Source organism: Diaporthe batatas, assembly GCF_019321695.1.
Source record: "Diaporthe batatas strain CRI 302-4 chromosome Unknown Contig00006, whole genome shotgun sequence".
Lineage (NCBI taxonomy): Eukaryota > Fungi > Ascomycota > Sordariomycetes > Diaporthales > Diaporthaceae > Diaporthe > Diaporthe batatas.
Window position 1 is genome coordinate 146,399 of NW_025408553.1, and position 20,749 is coordinate 167,147.

Sequence of the window (20,749 nt, forward strand, 5' to 3'; positions counted from 1 at the left end):
GTTTGCCTCACTCTGTTTATCTCCCACATTAAAGCCCGTCTCACTCCAATCGCATCCTCACCCGACTGCTTGCACAGGCAAGGCTGGCCGCGATCGACCGCCACAATGGCGTCGGCAGTGCGGTCGCGATGTGCTGGCGCTCGCCCGAACTGCTGATCATCTAAGCCGGGCTCGAGAAACAATGCACTAAAAAGAAGGGTCCCGCGTGTTCCGCCCTGCTTTCACCCGAGTGGCTGGAACGGCGTTCATCACTAAGAAATCGCACTTACAGCCCATCAAACGGCCATCCGCGCCCACAGGCGTGAGAATATCAAATTGTCGTATTCATGCTCTGCTCTGCGTATAGCAGCAATCTGCCGGGCTCCAATCTAAGCTGTGTAGTTATCCACGAAGCTGTTCCCCGCCCATCAAAGGTTCAAAAATGCCCAACAAAGTCCTAAATACTCGACCGAGCTCCAAAAATTGCTGGACATGCCAGGTCTCGACGACCAACCCCGATTCGGAATCAGTCTGGTTTCTATTGGCCGCACTTACACTGTCGTGCGAGGCTGTAGCGCGTCCTAGAGAATCTTTCGCCTAGCAGCCATCCGAGCTGTCGTCGTCATCGTAGTCCTCCTGTCCAACAAACTCGGGGTTCTCATACTCCAAGTGGCGCGGCAAGGAAGGACCTGTCTTGCGGCCGGGCACCTTGATCCAAGCATTGCGGCCAGAGCTGCTGCGGGAGGTGCGGGAGGTGCCCGAGACCACAGAAGCAGCAGTGCCGGCTTGGCGCTTCTGGAACTGGCCTTCAGGACCGTATGCATTGAACTGGGGCCCTCCACTGGGGCGGGTAGTAACGTCGGTGCCGGCGGTCGACGCCGTGTCGGTCGGGGCAGAGGACGCATGGTAGCTTCCGACACCGCGGCTGGAGGCAGAGCGCGAGTTTCCAAAATCATCGAGGGATTGAAGGTTGCTGGCTGTAAGGCCAGCGCCGGACTTGGCCGCGGTGCTGCTCTCCTTGGACCGTCCCATCCAAGTGCCGGAAACCCCATCGTCATGCGCCTCAGTGACAAAGTCATCGTCGTCGTCACTGTCCACGAAGGCCAGGTTCAGGGTGTTCTGGTCTGCGAACGGCTTCAATTCGTCCTCCTCGCGAACGCTATTTGGGGCCGGTAGAGGCACATGGCCAGGCGCGTCGTTCTCCATCCACTCAATGCAGGCGCGGCAGCGCTGACTACCGCTGGACTTGCGCTCGGCGTTGCTGAAGAAGATGACTGGTTTGTGCTTGCGGCAGTTGCTACAAAGCAACTCGGTCGTAGGGCCTGCGGTGTGCTTTCGACAAGTAATTCGGGCGCTGGGATTGAATTGTCGCTTCTTGAGCATGTTGTTCGAGAACATGTCGCTCTTCTCCAACTTGCCATCAGCCGCACACTTGAGCCTGGTGGAACTTAGCATCAGTTTCATCATATCCTGACGGGGGACGAGGGCTTGGTTTCTCACATCGCTGGGAGGCTCTTGTTGTCCTTGCCTCCGTGGTTGTAAGCCATCTTGCAGACTAGATCGGGCGAGTCGTGGGGATGTCTGGTTGTCTGCGGGCCAACGAAGAACTTGATGGCTTTTTAGATGTAAGCAGAGATCTTTGGGGGAACCATACGCAGAAATGGATGGAAAGTGAATACTTACTCTGAAGTCCTGGGCAGGCAGGGGAGAAGGTCGCGTTGCGTGTCTGCTGAATGGCTTGAAAAGGGGAAGTGGCCGGTGGAAATTGCGGCAAGTGCTAGAATGTCTGCTTTGGGACCTTCAGCTTTTAGTAGAAGGCGGATTTCGGGGTCAGCGCAGTACCTACAGAAAGTTGGTCACCACTGACCCAAAGGGTGTTTGACTTCCAAGTTTGTTTCCCAGATGGTCCACGTATGAGGAAAAGTTGAGTGTAGGGTAGCTCGGTTTGGAACAATCGAGGGTGGGGAGGGTGGGAAAACGTAAAGGTTGAAGATTTGGGGGTAGAATACAGACTGTGAAATATTGAAAGTGGAAGGTGAAAGGTGGAAAGTGCAAAGCGATGCTGGTGTATGCCTAGACAGAAGAGGCAGGAACCAACCCACAGACAGTGAGTGGTTGGTATTCCAGGCTTGAGCAACTTACCTCCAGGAGACTTGCCGTTTGGGAGAGGATGTGTCATGTATTGCCTCAGAGAAGAAGCAGTTTGCTTGTGCCAAAGACCTGTAGGCACCCGGGGCTGCTGTCCTTGCTGCCTTGTATTGGGAGGCAAGTTTCCAAGCCTGTCTGGGGAGTCTTTGGAGGAAGACCACACCAGAGGAGGCAACAAAGCCGTTCAGTAAAACCAGGCGTGGTCTGCGGTTTCTGAAAACAGCAACTGCTCAGTGCTGCCTACTTGTTTCACGGACAGTCTTCAGCGTTTCCTGAGGGTTCTGGATCTGGGGACCAAGGAGGCTGAAGCTTGGGGGGGGGGGACGGGTGGTGGTTGAAGAAGTCGGCTTGCAAACAGCCCATGAGTTGAGAGACACGGTCAACAGAAGTGTCAAAGATAGCCTTGGGCATTTCCTCAGTTTATCTCAAACAACCCTTCGCCGTGTCTGCTTCAGACGGAAACGCGATGACCAACACAATCGCTTGCTTAAGTACAAGAAAGATTGGCCTTCCCCATCAATAAGTACATGACTGCTGGAACTGCAATGATTCAATGGTTTTTGGAACGACTTCCATGAGAATGGACACTCTCATATTGTGTAATGTTGGTCATATTGAAGACCCTGAACGCACCACTCACCACAGCTGGCGAAAAAAAGGGAGACGGACGGCCATATTTGGAAACTCTTTCAAAACCATCACTTTACTCGTAAGAAACCACTGGGTTTTTGACTTACCAATCAGTGGTTTTGGGTCAATTGCCTGCCTTCAGTCCATCGCAGAAGGGCGCACCTACATGGCGTAGCCTGGCAGAGTTAGCAAATATTACTTCTCTATCACATACACCTCTGCCATAACACATCATAGAAGAGCCTTGATGGGTTATTTCCCTCTTCTAAAGGATGTTATCCTTAGGATAGCACCCCATAGGAAATCATCCATCCCACAGAGAGTCAACCCATAGTATGATCTCTCATAAGAGGCTATCCTACAGAATGTTCCGTTGTATGTGGTTGGCCTATGGGAGCTTGTCCCTGATGAGGCTGGGGACACGCTGGGCGAGCAACGGACACCCGAGCACAGTTTTTGAAGACCACAACGGACTGGATGCTTTACCCGCAGCAATTCAGGGACATACCCCAAAGCACTGTAAAGACTTGCTGGACTTTGTCATGTAAAAAGGAACCTCGCAAGCCAAAGCCTACACACCATCGATGGGTCACCTGGGCAGGCTGCGGACTCTGCAGAGGTCTCATGATGCGACTGCCCTGCGGTCTGCCAGACTGAGTACTTCTGGCAGCTGGTCCCAGACATCAGGACAGTATCAATGAGCAGTCACCTGGCAGGGTGGCATCTCGACCTGCAATTATCTCACGGCCTGCTGGGATATTGGTCTAGTTCCGAGTGCCGAGCACAACACATCGAGTCGGCATGACGGTCGTCCGAGTCGAGACAGCGTAAAACTCTTGCATGTCAAGGTACATGCGTTATCCAATTAGCCGGGCACTGGCCCGCTGCCCTGCCCCCATAGACACAAAACACATTCACCAATGCGAGAATAGTCCAGGAAAGAGTGTCGGTAATACGACAGCTCTGAGAGGAAAAGCGGAGAACAGTTCTCAAACCACGTGGGAGTCCAAGTCGGTGAGAGAGACGACCCCTCGACCCGGGGGGCTGGGTGACTCTAGGACCCATCGTTCACGACTTTCTCGTTGACCGCCGACAGCAGGACATAGCGGTCAGAGCAGAGCCCCGGCCCACGTCGCCGCGTCAACTGTGGTTCGCGGTTCCAAAATCCGGGGGAGAGTGAGGGGGGGCCATATGTTCATCCTTCATCCACAGACCAGCCACCACCATTTCGCATGCAGGCGGAGGCAGGACGCCATCCCCATGTCGCCAGCGCGGTGGTCGTCAGTTGCGGGCTGGGTGGGAAAAAAATACAGCGCATATCGCGGGCACCCTGGCAGCCCGGTGAGGACGTAGCGGCAGTGGGGTGTTCCCGTCGACCGGGCTCTGATTTAGGCGATGGAAGCTATCAGAAGGAGTGGATCTCCGATTGACGAAGACAGGCGAGAACCGAGCTTTCCGTGTTGGGAATCTTGGTTGTTGACACGAGCCCACAGCATCCGAAGCGAAACTGACGAGCGGTGCGACCGAGATTCCCAGGAGAGTGGATATGGCCAGAAACGAACAAGCGCATTGAGCACCCTGGACTCGGAAGCCGCCCCGGATCGTTGGCGCCACAAGGGCCCGCGAACCCCCTTTCGCGGCCGGGGACACTGGGTGTTTTAGGTCCCAAGTTCCCGAAGTTCACCACTTATTGTAGCGTACACTGTGGTCGAGGTGCATGCGGCCACCAGCTCTTTTGTGATTACGGGCAGCAGCTGGCAGTCACGGGTTCCTGGAGAGGATGAGCCCTCCCGGCTCGGCCTTGGGCTGGGTCTGCATAGCCGGGCGAGTCAGTGCTGTTTCCGTGACAATACTCCGCAGTGAAAGCAAGACTTCTTGAGATTCCGCCCGCAGACACCATTCATCACGACCTGGTTGGGGGCGGCATTGAGCGGGCGCTGAGACGAGACAAATTTCACCTCACTTTTCGAAGCTCAGCGCTGCCACTTGTTGCCGGCAGCGGCATGCCTCTCAGGCAGATCCAACCTCGAAATAACCTCGGGACAAATCTCCTGGTGATTGCCAACAGCTAGACCCCTACCACTCATTCGGTCAGGCTACCTTATTAGCCAGAGATGTAGGGGTTACATGGGCGCAGGACGGCACGCTTCCTGGGGCAAACCAGAGGCCCAAGCTCCCGTGAGATGAGGATCGAATCTCCGGCCAGGCATGTTCATCGAAGGGTCTGCTTGCTGCTGGACTGCGTGACTGCTCACGGTGTCCCTTTAAGATGAGTGCATGAACAAGTCGCCCCACGTTCACCCGACCAAAACGTCGCATAAAAGTAGACACAGACGGCTCGACGACCTCATCTGCCCCGGCCAGTCAGGTCCAGCTATAGCACCATAACAATGACTAGCAGCTCAAGGGCTCGATTAAGGCAGTGGCTTCCCCAGAAACCTTGATCCCGAGAGCTCGCCGGCCAGTGGCGCGTGCTCTTGCTGCCACAAACCTCGCCCTGCCAGCCAACACGCGACTCCTCGAGGCACTGCATCGGGCGTGGCAAGTTTGATGAGATCAGTGCCCGAGAGGCAAGTGTTCGAGCCTCGTGTATATGAAGCTCGACAACACAGAACCCACCCCCAACTGATGACGTAGAACCACGGTTGTCGGTGCCTTCAATGTACGTGTTTTCTTCAGCGCCTCGTTTCGTCTAAACATTCGGCGGCAGTTTTCCGGGATCCTATGTCCGTCACCCCAGTACGACACCGATCCACTAATTCATTCCGGAATAAATCTTCCTTCCGTTATTCTCTACTTCTTTGGCAGCCTGCCGCTCCCCGTGCCTCGTTTCAACCGGGGAGCTTCGTCTCAACTTGAAGTGGCCGAATCTTAAACCCCGCAGACCCTGGGCACAAAAGTATCGATACCTTCCCGTGCACGGCCTGCCTGCTGGCGGGTGAGAAAATCCTATTCGTGAATTTAATTGACCGGTGAACATGCCGACATGGCGACTGCGCGGCGGTATCCGTGGTGACAAAGCTAGACAAGCTTGTTGCTGGAGACGCAGCTCGATCGTGACTGCTTGACACGGTCTCGTGGGACCACCGCCTTGGGAGCAGTCGATCGATCCCAAGAAGTATGCACAGAGAGACACCGTGGGGGGAGATCGGAACTCTGGTGTGATGTCCACGGCTGGCTCTCGTGTGGCAGCTTTGGAAGAGCAAGCCGAGTGGCGATCCCCCCTTTTCTGCCGGCGGGTCCATCTTTGCACTCCCATAACGGGACTAGATCGTCCAGATACGTTTTTCCAATGACCCAACAGGGCTAAGAGTTGCAGTAGCCTGCAAGGCACGGTGAGCTGGCAGCGGAAACCAGCAACGCGATGCTGCCTCTAGCGAAGAGGCTATCGTCGACGGGACCATTGTATGACTGGACAACAGACGATGCCGTATGTTTTTTTCTATTTGCTCGATTTTCTTTTTGGGCTTGACCCGCTCGACGCGCACACGATGACGCTTCTTGCTCATGCGGTGCCCTGGTGGACAGTGCTCATCAAATCAAGCAGAGGTAAACTCAAAAGTGGTAATGGGACGGTTGGGCCCTTCTTGTAATTATATTGGCAGGCTGGCGGACTGTCACGACTGGTCAGTGCAGAAGGCAGAAGGGCCGCCACGAGCGATCACGAGCGATGCCAGCGATGCCAGCCTCCCTGCCTCCCTCGTTACCGCACATGCGCAGTTTTGGGTGTTGGTGAGGAGCTTGCTTTTGACTCCACCTTGCAACGGTCGACCGAGAAGGGCAAGAGCGGGCCTCAGATCAATGGCGATCTCTTGTGCAGCGTGCAGCTTGCAGCGTGCAGTGTGCAGTGTTCGGGCGTGTGCGTGCACGTCCGTCACCGTTGCCTTTCACGAGTGCGCACTGACGAGCTGCAACAAAATGGCGTCGACCAGCCTGCCAGCCTGCCTGCCTGCCCAGCCTTCAGCAGCAGTGGCCCCGATGTCAAGCCGGTCCCCAGATGCCCCCCCTCCCACGCCCGATATGCCCAGCACGAGAGATCACCTGCGCCAGTTCCTGTTCCTGTCCATGTGCTGCATGCCGCGCTGTGGTAGCTCTTGTTCCGGCCCCTGTCACCCCCTGGCGCTCGTGCCGCGCAGTCGAGGGATCAGACGCCAAAACGTCGTCGCGTAACCGCTAGGATGGTAAATTCTGCCCGGAACGGATCGTGTTCTTGCCATCCCTGACGTGCGTGGTCGTGAGCGTCGCAGGTGTTAGTCTTGCACAGGCCCCAAGTGACGTGGGCCCCTTCATTTGTGCGGGGGCATTGACCTCCTGCCTGGTAGACGCCTAGCAGCCAGCAGTTCGTGAGGGAACAGCAGCCAGCCCGGCAGCCGTGGCAGGGGCTCAGCTGCATCTGTGAGAGCGCAAGCTGAAGCAGGGACCCTCCCTCCCTGCCTCCCGGCTTTCCGACAAGACGAAGTCAGTCACAGCACTCCGTCTGGGCTCCGCATTGGAGCATAGAGTGCCCTGGGTGCCCGTTGCGCAGACTGTTGCGTAGACGTGCGAAAGTATGCGCTATGCACTGGTCCTGCGCTGGTCCTGCACTGGTCCTGCACTGCTCTTGGTGATTGCAGCAGGCCATCCACCCATCCAAGCAGCATCGGCAGTTCAGCATTCGGTTGCCCAGGCAAGGTTGCTGCTGCGACAAGAATAGCCAGAATGCAAGAGAGCATTGCCACTCGCTGGTTCTGGGGGCGGGGTCTGTCAAGCAGTCGCTTGTTTGTTATGCGAAAAGCTCTGCATCGCTTCGACAACGACGTGTCAACAAGACAGGCAAAGCAAGCCTTTGGGACGCTCCTGGCCTCTGGCCGGGTGGCCGGGCGGCCGGACTAACAGTAGCACGCTGCCCTTCATTTCATTTCATGCTATGCGCCACTACCCAGGCATGCTGGCGGGTGTGCCAGCGCTACCGAGGCACCTCGTCAAAACCAGCACGGGTGGTACCCTCGCGCTCGTTTTCGGCGCCCCGTGTACCTCGGGTGCTTGTACCTGCGCATCCAGTCCCGCGGTGCAGTGACTGGCGGCGGGCCCTTCCTCGTTTGCAATGCATGAACTCACCTGGGACCTGGGCCCAAGGGCCCTTGGAGTCCCCCCCCCGGACACCACCACACCACCAGACCACCCATTGGCGCCAGTTGCAGCACTGGCACATCAGCATCTGACAAGTTGCCGTACCTTACCTAACAGGGCATTCCAAGGTTCCCAATGTTCCAAGGTTGCTTCGGCTCAGGCAACCAGTTGTAACGCGTCTGCAGCGCTGGTCAGGGCCAAAGTCAGGGCAGGGGACACACACCACGCTACAGTGCTCAGGAGGTACTCAGTACCGTACCTCGCCCTCCCGCCCGGCCCTTGTTCCTTCCCTCCTCGAATGCCGCGTGCGAGCCAGGCGACTCATCTCGACTGCTCGTTCGTTTTACCACAGGACAGCATGCAACCTCTTGATTGCACCGCACCTCGACTTGTCTTGATTTGACCCTGTCCGTGATTTGGGTGACCGGGCCTGATCGTTCCCTTCGCCAGCACTTTTGTCCTCGTCCTTCCTTCCCTGTCCTGCCCTCATCAATCTCGCCTTCCTTCCCAATAACCCCACCGCCAAAACCACAGCCCACTTTCGCATTGCCATTCGAAATGCCATAGCCGCCTGCCGCCTCACCTGAGAGCACCCGTCCGCTAATCTCGCTGGGGTCGCGCTCAACCAGGTGGAGCAACCTTGTCAGGCTCAGTCGTCTCCTTTCTGCCCATCATTTCGTGCGCTTCCTCACCGTGTGCCGTGCGTGGGACGGGCCACAACAACACGACGGAAGAAATACGGACGGGGGCTACTCGAGGAAACCCTGGTCGTGGGCGCAAATTGGGCCCTTCAAAGAAACGCTGAGACCCGAATCGTTAGCGAGATTGTCTGCCCCTATCGATCCTCCTCGACCACCCCCAGCTTCTCTCGTTCATGCTAAGGACCGGGTCTGCCACTCGCACCAAGCCACTCTGCTCGCCAGCTTCTCGAGACCCACGCCCCAGTCCGCCCACGAGTCCCCAGTCCTGCCCTCCTGCCCTCCTGCCCTCCTCGTGGTGTTCTGGAATTGTCCAATCCACCCGCTATTGGGCCGATCTGCCCTCTCATCCACCAGGGCTCCCCCCTCCCCCCAGCCAGGACTCACGGGCCCCGTCTTCGTGCAGCCAGCAGTTCACGCCAGTTCCAATAGCGACACCAGCAGACCGGCCATTGAAATCAGGTCAACCCGTCGTCATCTCAGAACGAGCTGCGTTCTGGCGGCCCACAACATTCACATTCACATTCGCATTCACACGCCGTCTCTCGTCCAGCTGTCACGGTTGTTCGCCCTGGCTGGTAGTGTTTCTTGGCCTCCCTCAAGCCGTCATTCCAATCCCGCTGCGGGACGCCTCTCAAACGCAAAGGACCAAGAGCAACGCCCACCGGGCCCAGACCCCAGGGACGGCTCTGAATCTTTGGCAACGCTGCAGCCGGTCCTTCTTTTCCTTTTAAATCATCCCTTCAACCTAGTTTCAAGCGGTTCAACGCCCTTCAGGGCACCGACTCCGAGTGGGCAGCCAGGCTCATTAGATTACCGTTGGATCCACGTTTATTCTAATAATTGCATCTTCACGCTAATCCCGGAACCCTCACGCGAAAGTCGAGGTACCTGCGTCAGAACTCCCGGAGCCGCCTAAGGGAAAGGACCCGCATCCCAATCTTTCTGGTCCCTCCCTGCACGCCCATCAATCTCTTCACTTTTCCTTTTAATAATTCCAGGCCCAATTCTGCAAGAGGCCCGTCCACTCTTTTTTGATCTTTCCTATATCCAATCCCAACTCAAGTCAACCTGGTTTCCGCCCTACCCTCCCTCAGGTATACATCCCAGCTATCCATCCCAAGTATCGATAACCGGTTACAACCACCTCAACCACCACGTACATCACCTTCGACGCCCGCAGACACCACCGAACGCCATCGATTCAATCCTCGACGCTCGCTATTGTTGAAACTGAATGCTCCAATTACAGCATTAAGCTCTTGCAAAAAGAGCTTCCCCGAAGACTCATCCCACAGCCCTCCACCCGACTGCAGGGGCTGGAGACAGCATTTACTCACCTTGAAACTGGTTTTCACCACCACACACAGCCATGACTGTCGCACACGACCTGACCCACCGGGGTTCAGGCTTGAACGGCTCTAACGGCTACGCCTTGGAGGACAGGTTCGAAGTCCTCAAGGAGATCGGCGATGGAAGTTTCGGCAGCGTCGTCTTGGCAAGGGTTCGGACCGCTGGTGCCAACGTCGCCAGGAGAGGCACAGTAGTAAGTGGCGGATAGGACAGACTGCGTCGCAGCGCAGGGAGCTGACACTTGGATCAGGTGGCAATCAAGACCATGAAGAAGTCCTTCGAGTCCTTCACACCATGCCTAGAGCTCAGAGAGGTCGTGTTCCTGAGGACACTGCCACACCACCAACATCTGGTTCCGGCCCTGGACATCTTCTTGGATCCCTTCAGCAAGAAGCTCCACATTTGCATGGAGTACATGGAGGGAAACCTGTACCAACTCATGAAGGCCAGAGATCACAAGTGCCTCGACAACGCGAGCGTGAAGAGCATCTTGTTCCAGATCATGCAAGGACTTGAGCACATACACGCACACAACTTCTTCCACAGAGATATCAAGCCAGAGAACATCCTGGTGTCGACTTCTTCCCATCAAGATACTTCTAACTCTTTCAGGCGCTACTCAGCTTTGGTCACGCCACCCTCCACTCCTCCCACGTACACTGTCAAGATCGCCGATTTTGGACTGGCAAGGGAGACACACTCCAAGCTGCCATACACGACGTATGTATCGACGCGGTGGTACCGAGCTCCCGAGGTGCTATTAAGGGCCGGCGAATACTCTGCCCCCGTGGACATCTGGGCCATTGGTGCAATGGCGGTGGAGATAGCGACGCTGAAGCCCCTCTTCCCTGGTGGAAACGAGGTAGACCAGGTCTGGAGGGTCTGTGAGATAATGGGAAGCCCAGGGAACTGGTACAACAAGGCCGGTCAGCGGGTAGGTGGTGGTGACTGGCGCGAGGGCACCAGACTGGCCGGAAAGTTGGGGTTCTCCTTCCCTAAGATGGCCCCCCACTCGATGGACACGATCCTACAAACACCACAGTGGCCCGCGTCGCTGAGCCACTTCGTGACGTGGTGCCTGATGTGGGACCCCAAGAACAGACCGACATCCACACAAACGCTGCAGCACGAGTACTTCGCCGATGCGGTTGATCCTTTGCGACCCAAGTCGTCAGCATCAAGAATGCTGGGCCGGAAGCCCTCCGAGATTGGACGGTCCAAGGATGCCGCGACACCGCCAATGTCGTCGAAACCATCATGGTTCAGGAAGTCGCTCATTGGCCGCACTGACTCCAACGAGGCAGTCCCCCAACAGACTGTGAAGGAGCCGACTGCGTCTCGGCCTCCCCCAGCCCACGGTATGATTGTTGATGTCGCACCTGTGGTACCCGCGAAGACCCGGCCGGCCGCGCCCAAGAGGACAACATGGAGCAATGGTATTTCCAACGTGGCACCCATGCCAATTCTTCCCACTATCCGCCCCATCTCACCTCTCTCAGATGCCGTGACGGCTCAAGCCAGCAGCCGAACGCCATCGTACAACGACGCCTACGCAAACGGTGCTCAAAGGCATGGACCACAAGAGGACAAGTCATCCAAGAAGATCGGGAGACAGCTTTCCGTTCAGTCGAACTCTAACCACTACTCCGAGCTTCATCGACAACAGGCCGAGCGAGCTTTGAACGGCGGCAGCGGACTGGCGTCACCACCGAGTGCCCACAAGGAGAGTTTCTTTTCCCACCTAAGGAAGAGGGCACGGAGGTTTTCCGGACGGCACCAAACCCCGGTCTCGCCCATTGAATCGGACATGGAGGCCCAAGCTGGATGCGGTCCATGGGGAAGCCAGAGATCATCCATGGTAATCGATCAACCACCGGCACCTGTGCCAAAGGACACTTACGAACCCCTCGACAGAGCCTTGAGAGACGTCCAACAAAATGCCGATAACGTGCATGCCCCGGCCCCTCCCGCACACCAGGCCAACTCCCAGAGCAACCTGAAGCGTCACCACTCGCTGCCGCAGCACAAGCCCCGGTCCGTGGACAACCTCGCTGGCGCTGCTCGAAACGGAGGCCCGATTTCCAGCCGAACCCGAAGGGCACAAGCGACCCACGGAGTGAACCACTACGATGCCCCCGACGAGGCGGATGAGCTTCTCGATGAGGTCCTCTCGTCGACGCACAAGGCCATGAAGCGGATCGAGCGAGACGGCCGGGTTGACAACCACCGGCAGGCACCGACCAACGCCGGATTTGCCAACCCATATCCGACCCCCTCTCCCTCGGCCAATGGGAATGCTTGCCTCTTCGGAGACGGCCAGGAGGTGGTTGCTCCCAAGCCACTGGACCTGAACAGGAAGGTTTCGGAGTACAAATGGCCGACGCCCCCGTACGAGGAGAGTGACTGGGCGGCGTCGGCCTCGGCAAGCATCTGGGCGGCCAGCCATCGATTCTAGGCGACCGAGTTGCGCCGGCAAACGCTTCCCTTCAAGATTGAACACTCAGAGCGCTTCGATTTCTGATCCGATCATTTTCACACGGAGTTATTTTTTCTACTTTTTCTTTGGTGTTGAGGAGCACTATCGCGTCACTCTCTTGGTCCGGTTTTACAGCTGCGGCATATGCTGGGCGGCAGTCATTGGCATCAGTTTGCATTTGGATTCGTTGACTTGGAGCACCCTGCCGGCGGCAGGGCGGGCTGCGTCTTTTTCGCGAGTTGAAGTTGCCGTACAGAATACCCCTTTATAGATTGGACGGTTCGACCAGACGACCGGAGATTCTTCTTTATTTTGTTAGAGACTTAGGGTGGCATCCGCCAGAGATATTTTGTCCCGAGGTTGGGATAACCAGTCACAATTTACATTGGTGCCACTGGATTGGGATCATCTCAGGGGATTGCTTGGGGCGGGATACTTTGGAGGGCGGTGGTTTTGGAAACGGCTATCCTTGGGAGTGGAAAAGAACAAAAAAGGGACACTTTTTGTTTGTATACAAGGGAGTTGGAGTCAGGACGGGGTCTGCGACCGTTTGAAAGCCCCTCGACTCGGCCACTTTCGAGAAGGGGACGAGGCGGGGAGGCTGGCGCTTAGGTCCAGGTCTACTTTACATATCTGAGTTCAGGTCAGCCTGCGTACAGGCACTGGACATCGTAATGCAAACCAACTATCTTTGCTATACCAGAGTCCGTCCTGCCAGATGTTTGGACATATGTGCCTGTGCCTGTGCCTGTGTGTGTGTGGCTGTTGAGAGAGCAACAGCGGTAATAGGCGCATTTGTTATAAGTAGGTACCTAGGTAAGCAAGTGCACTGGTCGAATTGAGTTTAGGGAGCAAGGAGGGATGGTGTTTCGAGTGGTACTCGCTGCGGTAGCGGCAGCAGGAGTAAGGAACCTTGGAACGCGGCCGACACCAGGCAGCAGAATAGATTCTTGGAAGGATCTGAGATGTGTACGTGTTGGCGTAAGCACGCACCTCGTGGACCTTCCTTTCTAACGGTAGCAGGTGGTGTCAATTCGCATTGACTCGGCTGCCTCTTTTCTTGCTCTTCTTTTTCGTTTCAAACTGCCAGTCTCGTCTCCTTCCCCACAGGCTGCCCAGGTGCGCCGTGCAACATACCTACCTAGGCAGGAACGGACGGTCTTGACAGAGAGCATCGTGCGACTGGTTGACCAAGTAGTCTGCCTGCTTGCCAGATAGGCGAGGTACTCGGGAGGAACCGTCCATACTGCGCCCCACTCTTGCGCCCATCCATCAATTGGGAGCCGGGTCTCAGCACCACCAACAGACAGTCAGCACCTCGGTTCCTCAGCAAAGCTCCAGTACAGGGCACAGAACCGACGAGTGCAGAGACATCCAACAAACAGTACAGGCAACTCGAAACGCGTCGCCGTGGCAGACACGCATTGCTGGTATCGCAACAAGCGACCCGGGAGCGAACCTGTTGGCCCGCTTTCCACCAACCGGGCCGAGTTGAGCTGAGGACTCACATCTATTCCCAATCTCCGTCGCCATAGGAATCGTCTCTCAGGCCCTGCGGACACGCCCTCACTCGCTGCTCGCCGCTCGCCGCCCGCCGCTCGTTTGTTTCGACTCTTACCCTGGCTTGAGCATGACGGCACTGCTCGTGAGACAGAACTGAGTTGTCGCTCGCCTCGGGCCGCAGCACCGGCCCCCTCTCCCTGCGCCATCAGCCACCATGAATAACCTCAACCTGCCCATCCGAGGCTCGCCCACAAGTGAGCGCAACCAACAGAGCAGGAATTATTTTACCAGTTATGCCCTGCCCTCGTCCACTGAGGCCATCAACGGGCCTGTCAGAGAGCCAATCAGGGACTTTGCGCCAATAGCCGACAGGTTAATTGTCGGCGTCGACTTTGGGACTACCTTCTCGGGGTGAGTTGCCCCCTCATGCCTGCTTGGCAGTATTTCTATTTCCTTTTCCTCGTCGACGTCTGTAGTTGCGCTGCAGTCAGGCCGGTCGGCCGCGGGCATGCTGGCATGCTGGCATGGGGAGAAGGAGGGCGCCGGGGCTAATATCTAATCTCAGTGTCGCTGCCGTCTATACCTCCAACCCTGACGATGTCGAGATCATCAAGACATGGCCGGGGGGCAACGGTATAACCTCTGACAAGGTACCCACCGAGATATCTTATGAGATCCCCAAAGACGCGCCGTCCGGCACCAAGCCAACTGTAAAATGGGGCTTCCAATTCAGGCCCGAGGAGTCGCGTCTGCGGTGCATCAAACTGTTCTTGGACCGGTCACAGAAGCTGCCATTCTACGTGAGCCCGCTTGAGACGGCAGGCCAGCTTAAGAAGTATAACAAGACAGTCGTCGACGCCGTTAGCGACTACCTGACCCAGATCTACGACCACACCATGGACACGCTCACGCGACGGTATGGCGAGTCGTTTATGGCATCTACAAAGGTCGACTTCGTGCTCACATGCCCGGCGGTTTGGTCTGACTACGCCAAGAACACAACCCTCCAGGCAGCCGAGAGAGCAGGCATGGGCGCGAAATCGTCTATCCAGATGATCAGCGAGCCCGAGGCAGCTGCGGTCTACACCCTAAAGGCTATACAACCCAATCACCTGAATGTCGGGGACAACTTCATAGTATGCGATGGTGGAGGAGGCACGGTTGAGTATGTGTTCCCCACCCATTCAATCCCTGGGCGCTTGGCGGCAACTGCTGACTTGCTCTTAGCTTGATTGCCTATAAAATAATATCTCTGAAGCCACTCAAAGTAGAGGAGTCGGCCGTGGGGACAGGCGGGCTCTGCGGTAGCGCGTTCCTGAACTACCGATTCGAGGAACATGTCAAGACAAGGCTTGGCAAGACCCGGTTCGACGAGATGAAGGCCAAGAAGGGCAAGACCTGGCAGATGGGCCTTCGGTATTTTGAGGAATTTGTGAAGCGCAACTTCAACGAGGACGAGCACCAGGAGATCAACATCCCATTTCCGGGTCTTGCGGACGACGAGGAAGTCGGCCTCGACTCGGGATTCTTGGTAATGACCGCGGCTCAAGCCAAGGAAATCTTCGAGCCCGTTGTAAAGGAGGTGTGCGACCTTGTACAGGGGCAGGTCGACGGCCTCCGGGCCAAAGGCGGCATCGTGTCTGGAATCATACTAGTCGGTGGCTTCGGCCAGAGCGACTACCTGTATCGACGGGTCAAATCGCACTTCACCAGTGCGGCGCCCCCACCGTACAGCGAGAGGCCGACCCACGCGAATGCTCTGAGCAACGCCGGTGACAACACCTCCATCGAGGTTATGCAGCCCGTGTATGCATGGACGGCGGTTGTCCGTGGCGCGGTGCTCAGAGGTCTTGAGGGGAACATGGTCATCTCGAGAAAGGCGAGGATGCACTATGGCACAAGTTATGCGACAGTCTTTGACGAGGACAAACATTCAGTCAGTGAGAGGTATTGGAGCCCACTGTGGGAGAGGTGGATGGTGAGCGATCGCATGCAGTGGCACATTGCAAAGGTAAGCTCCCTCCCCCCCCCACCTGCGGGAACGGGCTATCTCGGCTCGATCTACGAAAGCTGACAGCAGAACAGGGGGATGCGATATCGCCGCTCACGCCAATTGCTTTCCACTACACGAGGAACTTCAGGCCAGGGCAGTCCCTGGTGGTTACGGATGATCTGATTGCGTGCGAGGCCGACGAGCCTCCAGCAGCATACACGCGGGACCTGGTCCATGTGTGCAAGCTCACCACGGACCTGAACGCCGTGCCCCGGAGCCTGTTCACCCGCTTGACCACGACGAGGGGGGTCGAGTTTGACAACCTAGACTTCACACTCGAGATGATTGTTGACAGTGCAGGCTTGGGCTTTGAGCTCAAGGTTGACGGGGTCAGGTACGGTCGTGTGGACGCAGATTTCCAGTGATGGACATAACTCACAAGACAACGATGATCTGCGTGATGCTCAAATTAGACATAGCGACATAGTAAAGTATACGGGGAGAAAGCCCCTGTCTGGCCTTGTTGAAGGATCCTCAAAAGTCTTCACGTGCCTTATCATTGCACCCGCAAGAACTTACACGATGCATAGGAGCTCCTCCGGCTTTCCTACGTCGCTGTTTAATTGGATCTTGTGCTGGAGACCGTCTCTCCTATGGACCACCTCAGCAGGCTATTGATAAGGAGGTTCTCCTGTACGAGATTATCTCTCAAAGGTTGGGAAGCTGTCTTAATGAGGGTGGTGCCATAGAAAGTCTTTTTTTTTTTGGAGGGAGGGGGGTGGCAGATGCCGTGGTTGGCTTGCAGGCACCGGAGTAGAGCTTGTACTAATAAACAGCACATTCCAAAAGTTCAACGTAGCACAGGAGAACCAAAAATCGATGAAGGTTTGCACGGGTGAGGCCGTCGTGTCCCGAGAGGCCAAGGTGATTGGCCATGCCAGAAAAAACCTCGCGGTGGTCAAACGAGAGAAATGCTACGCCCGTTCCGTCCCAAGGCAAGAAGCGAGCTGGCACAGTACACCAGACAGGGGTGTGTATTCACCAGCCGGGCAATCCGATTGACAGAGAGCAGCCTGCTACCCTAGCCTCCGTGCCTCTCGCCTGCACGCGCAGAAGCGCGTAAGGCATCCAGGATGGTTCGCAAAAAGGAGAGAGAGGGAGAGAGAGGGTGGGTGTGTGAGAGAAAGAGGTCTTGAAAAGGCGGACCTGGGCCTGACAGGCCCCCATGCAGGTAAGTTGCATGCACGACTGACTGACTGACTGCCTTTCCCTCATACTAGTCGGGCGAGCAGCTGCACGAGCAAGTGCAACGACACAGCCACCACGCAGTTCGGTTTTCTCCCTCTCTCTCCCTCTCTGTCCTTTCCCCTTCCCGCCTCTTCCTGCTGTTCCGATACGAGTCGAAATATGCACGTAATTGCGCAGGAGGAAGGAAGCTTGGTATCGTTTTTCCTTTCCTATTTCTTGGTTGGCGAGGCGGTCTGGAGCTCCGCCACCAGCGGGCATCGAGTGCTCAGAACTCAGAATATAAGATCCCCCGTGTTGGCCCTCCCTCACCCCGCTGAGGACACTCATCGGACCCATGGGGTCGTCTCACGTACTCTGGAGAGGTTACAATTTCGGTTCATTTGATTGGCTAGAGAGAAAGGTACCCGTCAAATCAATTTCCAAAAAGTCGAGAAGAAGAGAGAAAAGCCCCGTCCACGAGGAAGACCCTCTGAGCGCCTTGCTTGTGTATCTCTCGCTATTGATGCTCAGAAAGCAAAGAATTTCCTCACTCGTTGTCAAACCACGCTTCCTCTCCGAGAATCGAAATCATGTCACTCATCACTTCATCTCATCGTCCACTCATTCTTAGCCCCATCGGGTGGATTAGCCGACACCGGGGGCAAATAAGCCCTTTGGAGAAGTCGGACAGGAACGGAAGCAGTGCCACCTGATACAAGAAACAAGAAATTCCAGCCTGCCACGTCCGCCGACCGATGGAAAATTTGTTAAAAAGACAACACGGAAGAATGGAAAATGTGTTCGTCAGAGGCGCCAGACCACAGGTCCCAACGTCTCACCCGCCGTCGCCAAAAACAGCCGAGTACCCGGCACTACGGCCAGGGGGAAAAATGTGGAAGAAAATCAGGATTCCACAGGGTCAAAGGCACGGCAATTTTCGTTGCATAGCAAGGGCCCAACAGGAACGGGTGGTATCACAGGCAATTCTCCCTCCACCGGATTCGATCCAGGAAACGAACCGGTCCGCGACCCGCGACCGGCGTGCTTGTGTCCCGGACACAAGACGGCTGGCCGCATCAACCGAGGACGGCGGATACAGGCGCGTGAGCCCCCACGGAGACGCCGCGCCTTCACCTCGACACATCAATCTCAATGATCTCTCCTGTATGAGGGTCCATGGCTGCGCTCATGCCCTTTCTTCTTGTGGTCGGACCGGCGGTCGGACCGGTGATTTGAACTACGGTGGCTCCTACTACTACCCTCGCCGGCGACGTTCTCTTCAACAACCGGCGGCAGGTAGCTCCTCTGGCTCCTGTGGTGGCTCTGGTGGCCTTGCCGGCTCTGGTTGCCTTGGTTGCCTTGGTCGCCTGGTATGGGTGGCACTGTCGAGGGGGTCAGGATGCTGTTGTACGTGCGGCTGTCGATGAGGTTATGGTCGAAGAGGTGTTTAACGACATGCCCGTCCCTCAGCATTTGTTCAGGCCGGAAGCCCTCGTGCACGATATGGTAGCGGATGTGCTGCATCCGCGATGTGAAGTTGTAACGAAGATCGCCATTAGACGTCTGCTTTGCGTCGAAGTAATGGTCGTTGCAGAACCCTGCAAGCTTATGGTATCAGCTACCGCTTGTGGTCCGACCTTATCCATCCACAGGACAGTGGTGCTTACAGCATCTCAGCTTCGAAGGGAACGTGCTCCCGAGGTGGCTCTCAACGTGGTCCATCCAGCCATGCTCGTCGTCGCCAGGGAACACCACGTTACACCCTGTCAAATCTCTGAGCTCGCAGGGTAGCTCGTAAACCTGGTTGGGCGCAGCTTGGCGATTGATGGTGCTGTTCACGTCGGTGTGGTGGCTCGTTCTTGACGGGGCAGAGGATGCCCCAGTCGCCTGAGATTCCGTCTCACTCCAGACGCTTCCCGTGCCCCCACCACCATATGAGGGCGCGGAGCTGCTTGCTACGGATGCGGCGTCATATGCCGAATAGCTGCTATAGGCTGGGGCGCCAGAGAGTTCGCTCTGATACTCATAACCTCCTGTCGAACTGGTGGCAGAGGTGGCCGGATAGTGGCTATAGGCCCCAGTACTCCCATATGTCGCCGGCGGCGACGGTGTGGGAGCATACGAACCCTGCGCTGCCCAGACATAGTTCTGGTTGTGGCCAGTGTACGTTGGGTCATAAGATGAGTCGTATGGACTTGTGTACGACTGGTCGTAGCAGTCGGCCCGTGGTGCGTGGTGGTGGCCATAATCGCTCATGCTGAGAGACGAGAAAGATTGCTCCAAGTCTGCATCCCTGGCCCTGGCCTTACCCTTGGACGACCTATGACTACCCGACATGGTAGATTTGTACTATTGGTGGTGATGGCAGGGCTTGAGATAGACAGTGGTGATTGTGCATGGGTTGCAGGGGATAGCCGGGGGAGAAGTTGCTGGCGATGGGGTAGAGTGGCAACCCAGCCCAGGACCTCAACGGGGGTAAGATCACATATATACACCATCAAGTTCGCGGGGAAGGAGACTGACAGTCTGCATATAGGTATCTCCCATAAAGGGTACGTCTCCCAGGTTCCGATGCGGTACATGAAGAGGGTCAAGCGATGATGCTGCAGCCCTCTCTTGCTGCGACACATGCCCGCGGCGTGCCACCCCTGCCTGGCTTGCCGGACGAGCTACCAACATCCGCACCACCGAGCACTGTGCAACAGAAATGCGAGCAACTCGTTCGCTCGAGTGCTGTTGGACAGTACGGCGGATAATGACGAATAATTCCTGGTCGCGGTACGGTCTCGCGATTTTTCTCGCTTCAGGTCGTGCCATGTCTTGCGACGTGGACGTTGCAGCTTGACATTTGCGCATTTGATCGTCTGCCCCGGTCCACGGTGATGGAGGACGATTAACGGCCCGCTACTTGCTGACGACTATTTCGAAGCTGTTCAAGCGTTTTGGGTCCCATGGTGAGCGGCACCTCCGCTTTCAGCCAACTGGACCGACCAGCCCTGTGGAAGGGATATGCACACCATCAATCAATGGTGTAGTGCTGCATATGCATTCGAAGCTCCACCAGTGTGGAAACCTTGGAAGCCTTGGCGCTTCCTGCTGCTCACTACCACATTCGCGGCCCATTTCTCTGGCGATTGGCCGGCGGGCTTCGTCTACAAGCGTCTGTTCTCTCTTGTGAGTAACCTTTGTCCATGTTAATATGCTTTCGTAATATTGTTGATACCGGGACAGCAGAGTCGGGAGAATGGCCAAATGCCCGAGGAGTCTAGCCACAATTGCCGTGTTCCCCTCGATCATGCTGGACATGGTGCATCAAGCCAAGAACCGCCTCCGTACGAGGTCGGCAGAAGCCACCTCCTCAGGTGGGAGTGACCTCGGGCTGTGAATCGTCATGGTCGCATACGATCCAGGTCGATACGCGCCGACGTGGCTTTTGTTAGCTCACCGCAAGACTGCCCATCATCTGTATGGTTGTCGTCCCGTTCGCTCCCACAATTCACCAATCGCACAGGGAGACATTCCATTGTTTTGTCGAGCTTTGGCGGTCTGCCTATCATGCAGACACCCATCTCGCAGGTTGCATCGTCGTGCCGGCTCCGGCTTGGGAAAACAATTCCGGAGACATCCGTTGTC

The 20,749-nt window shown here is 56.4% G+C and overlaps 5 protein-coding genes across 5 annotated transcripts; 3 read left to right on the forward strand and 2 right to left on the reverse strand.

The window, feature by feature from the left end:
• Positions 1–576: 576 nt before the first annotated feature.
• Positions 577–1,526, reverse strand: KVR01_005922 (uncharacterized protein; the record flags this gene model as incomplete). The annotated part of the gene is made up of 2 exons (XM_044784002.1): positions 577–1,417; positions 1,480–1,526. The coding sequence occupies 2 exons, from the start codon at positions 1,524–1,526 to the stop codon at positions 577–579; spliced, it is 888 nt and encodes a 295-aa protein (XP_044644725.1).
• A 6,647-nt stretch (positions 1,527–8,173) lies between these two features.
• KVR01_005827 (uncharacterized protein) lies at positions 8,174–13,090 on the forward strand. The gene is made up of 2 exons (XM_044783870.1): positions 8,174–10,110; positions 10,168–13,090. The coding sequence occupies exons 1-2, from the start codon at positions 9,937–9,939 to the stop codon at positions 12,370–12,372; spliced, it is 2,379 nt and encodes a 792-aa protein (XP_044644630.1). The 5' UTR covers positions 8,174–9,936; the 3' UTR covers positions 12,373–13,090.
• A 282-nt stretch (positions 13,091–13,372) lies between these two features.
• Positions 13,373–16,764, forward strand: KVR01_005840 (uncharacterized protein). The gene is made up of 4 exons (XM_044790745.1): positions 13,373–14,307; positions 14,462–15,061; positions 15,124–15,907; positions 15,982–16,764. The coding sequence occupies exons 1-4, from the start codon at positions 14,111–14,113 to the stop codon at positions 16,312–16,314; spliced, it is 1,914 nt and encodes a 637-aa protein (XP_044644643.1). The 5' UTR covers positions 13,373–14,110; the 3' UTR covers positions 16,315–16,764.
• Positions 16,765–18,265: 1,501 nt separating this feature from the next.
• KVR01_006339 (uncharacterized protein) lies at positions 18,266–19,453 on the reverse strand (the record flags this gene model as incomplete). The annotated part of the gene is made up of 2 exons (XM_044784841.1): positions 18,266–18,714; positions 18,784–19,453. The coding sequence occupies 2 exons, from the start codon at positions 19,451–19,453 to the stop codon at positions 18,266–18,268; spliced, it is 1,119 nt and encodes a 372-aa protein (XP_044645142.1).
• A 672-nt stretch (positions 19,454–20,125) lies between these two features.
• On the forward strand, positions 20,126–20,488 carry KVR01_005986 (uncharacterized protein; the record flags this gene model as incomplete). Its single annotated transcript, XM_044783804.1, has 2 exons — positions 20,126–20,290; positions 20,360–20,488. 2 exons carry the CDS (start codon positions 20,126–20,128, stop codon positions 20,486–20,488), a joined length of 294 nt encoding a protein of 97 aa, XP_044644789.1.
• Positions 20,489–20,749: the final 261 nt, after the last annotated feature.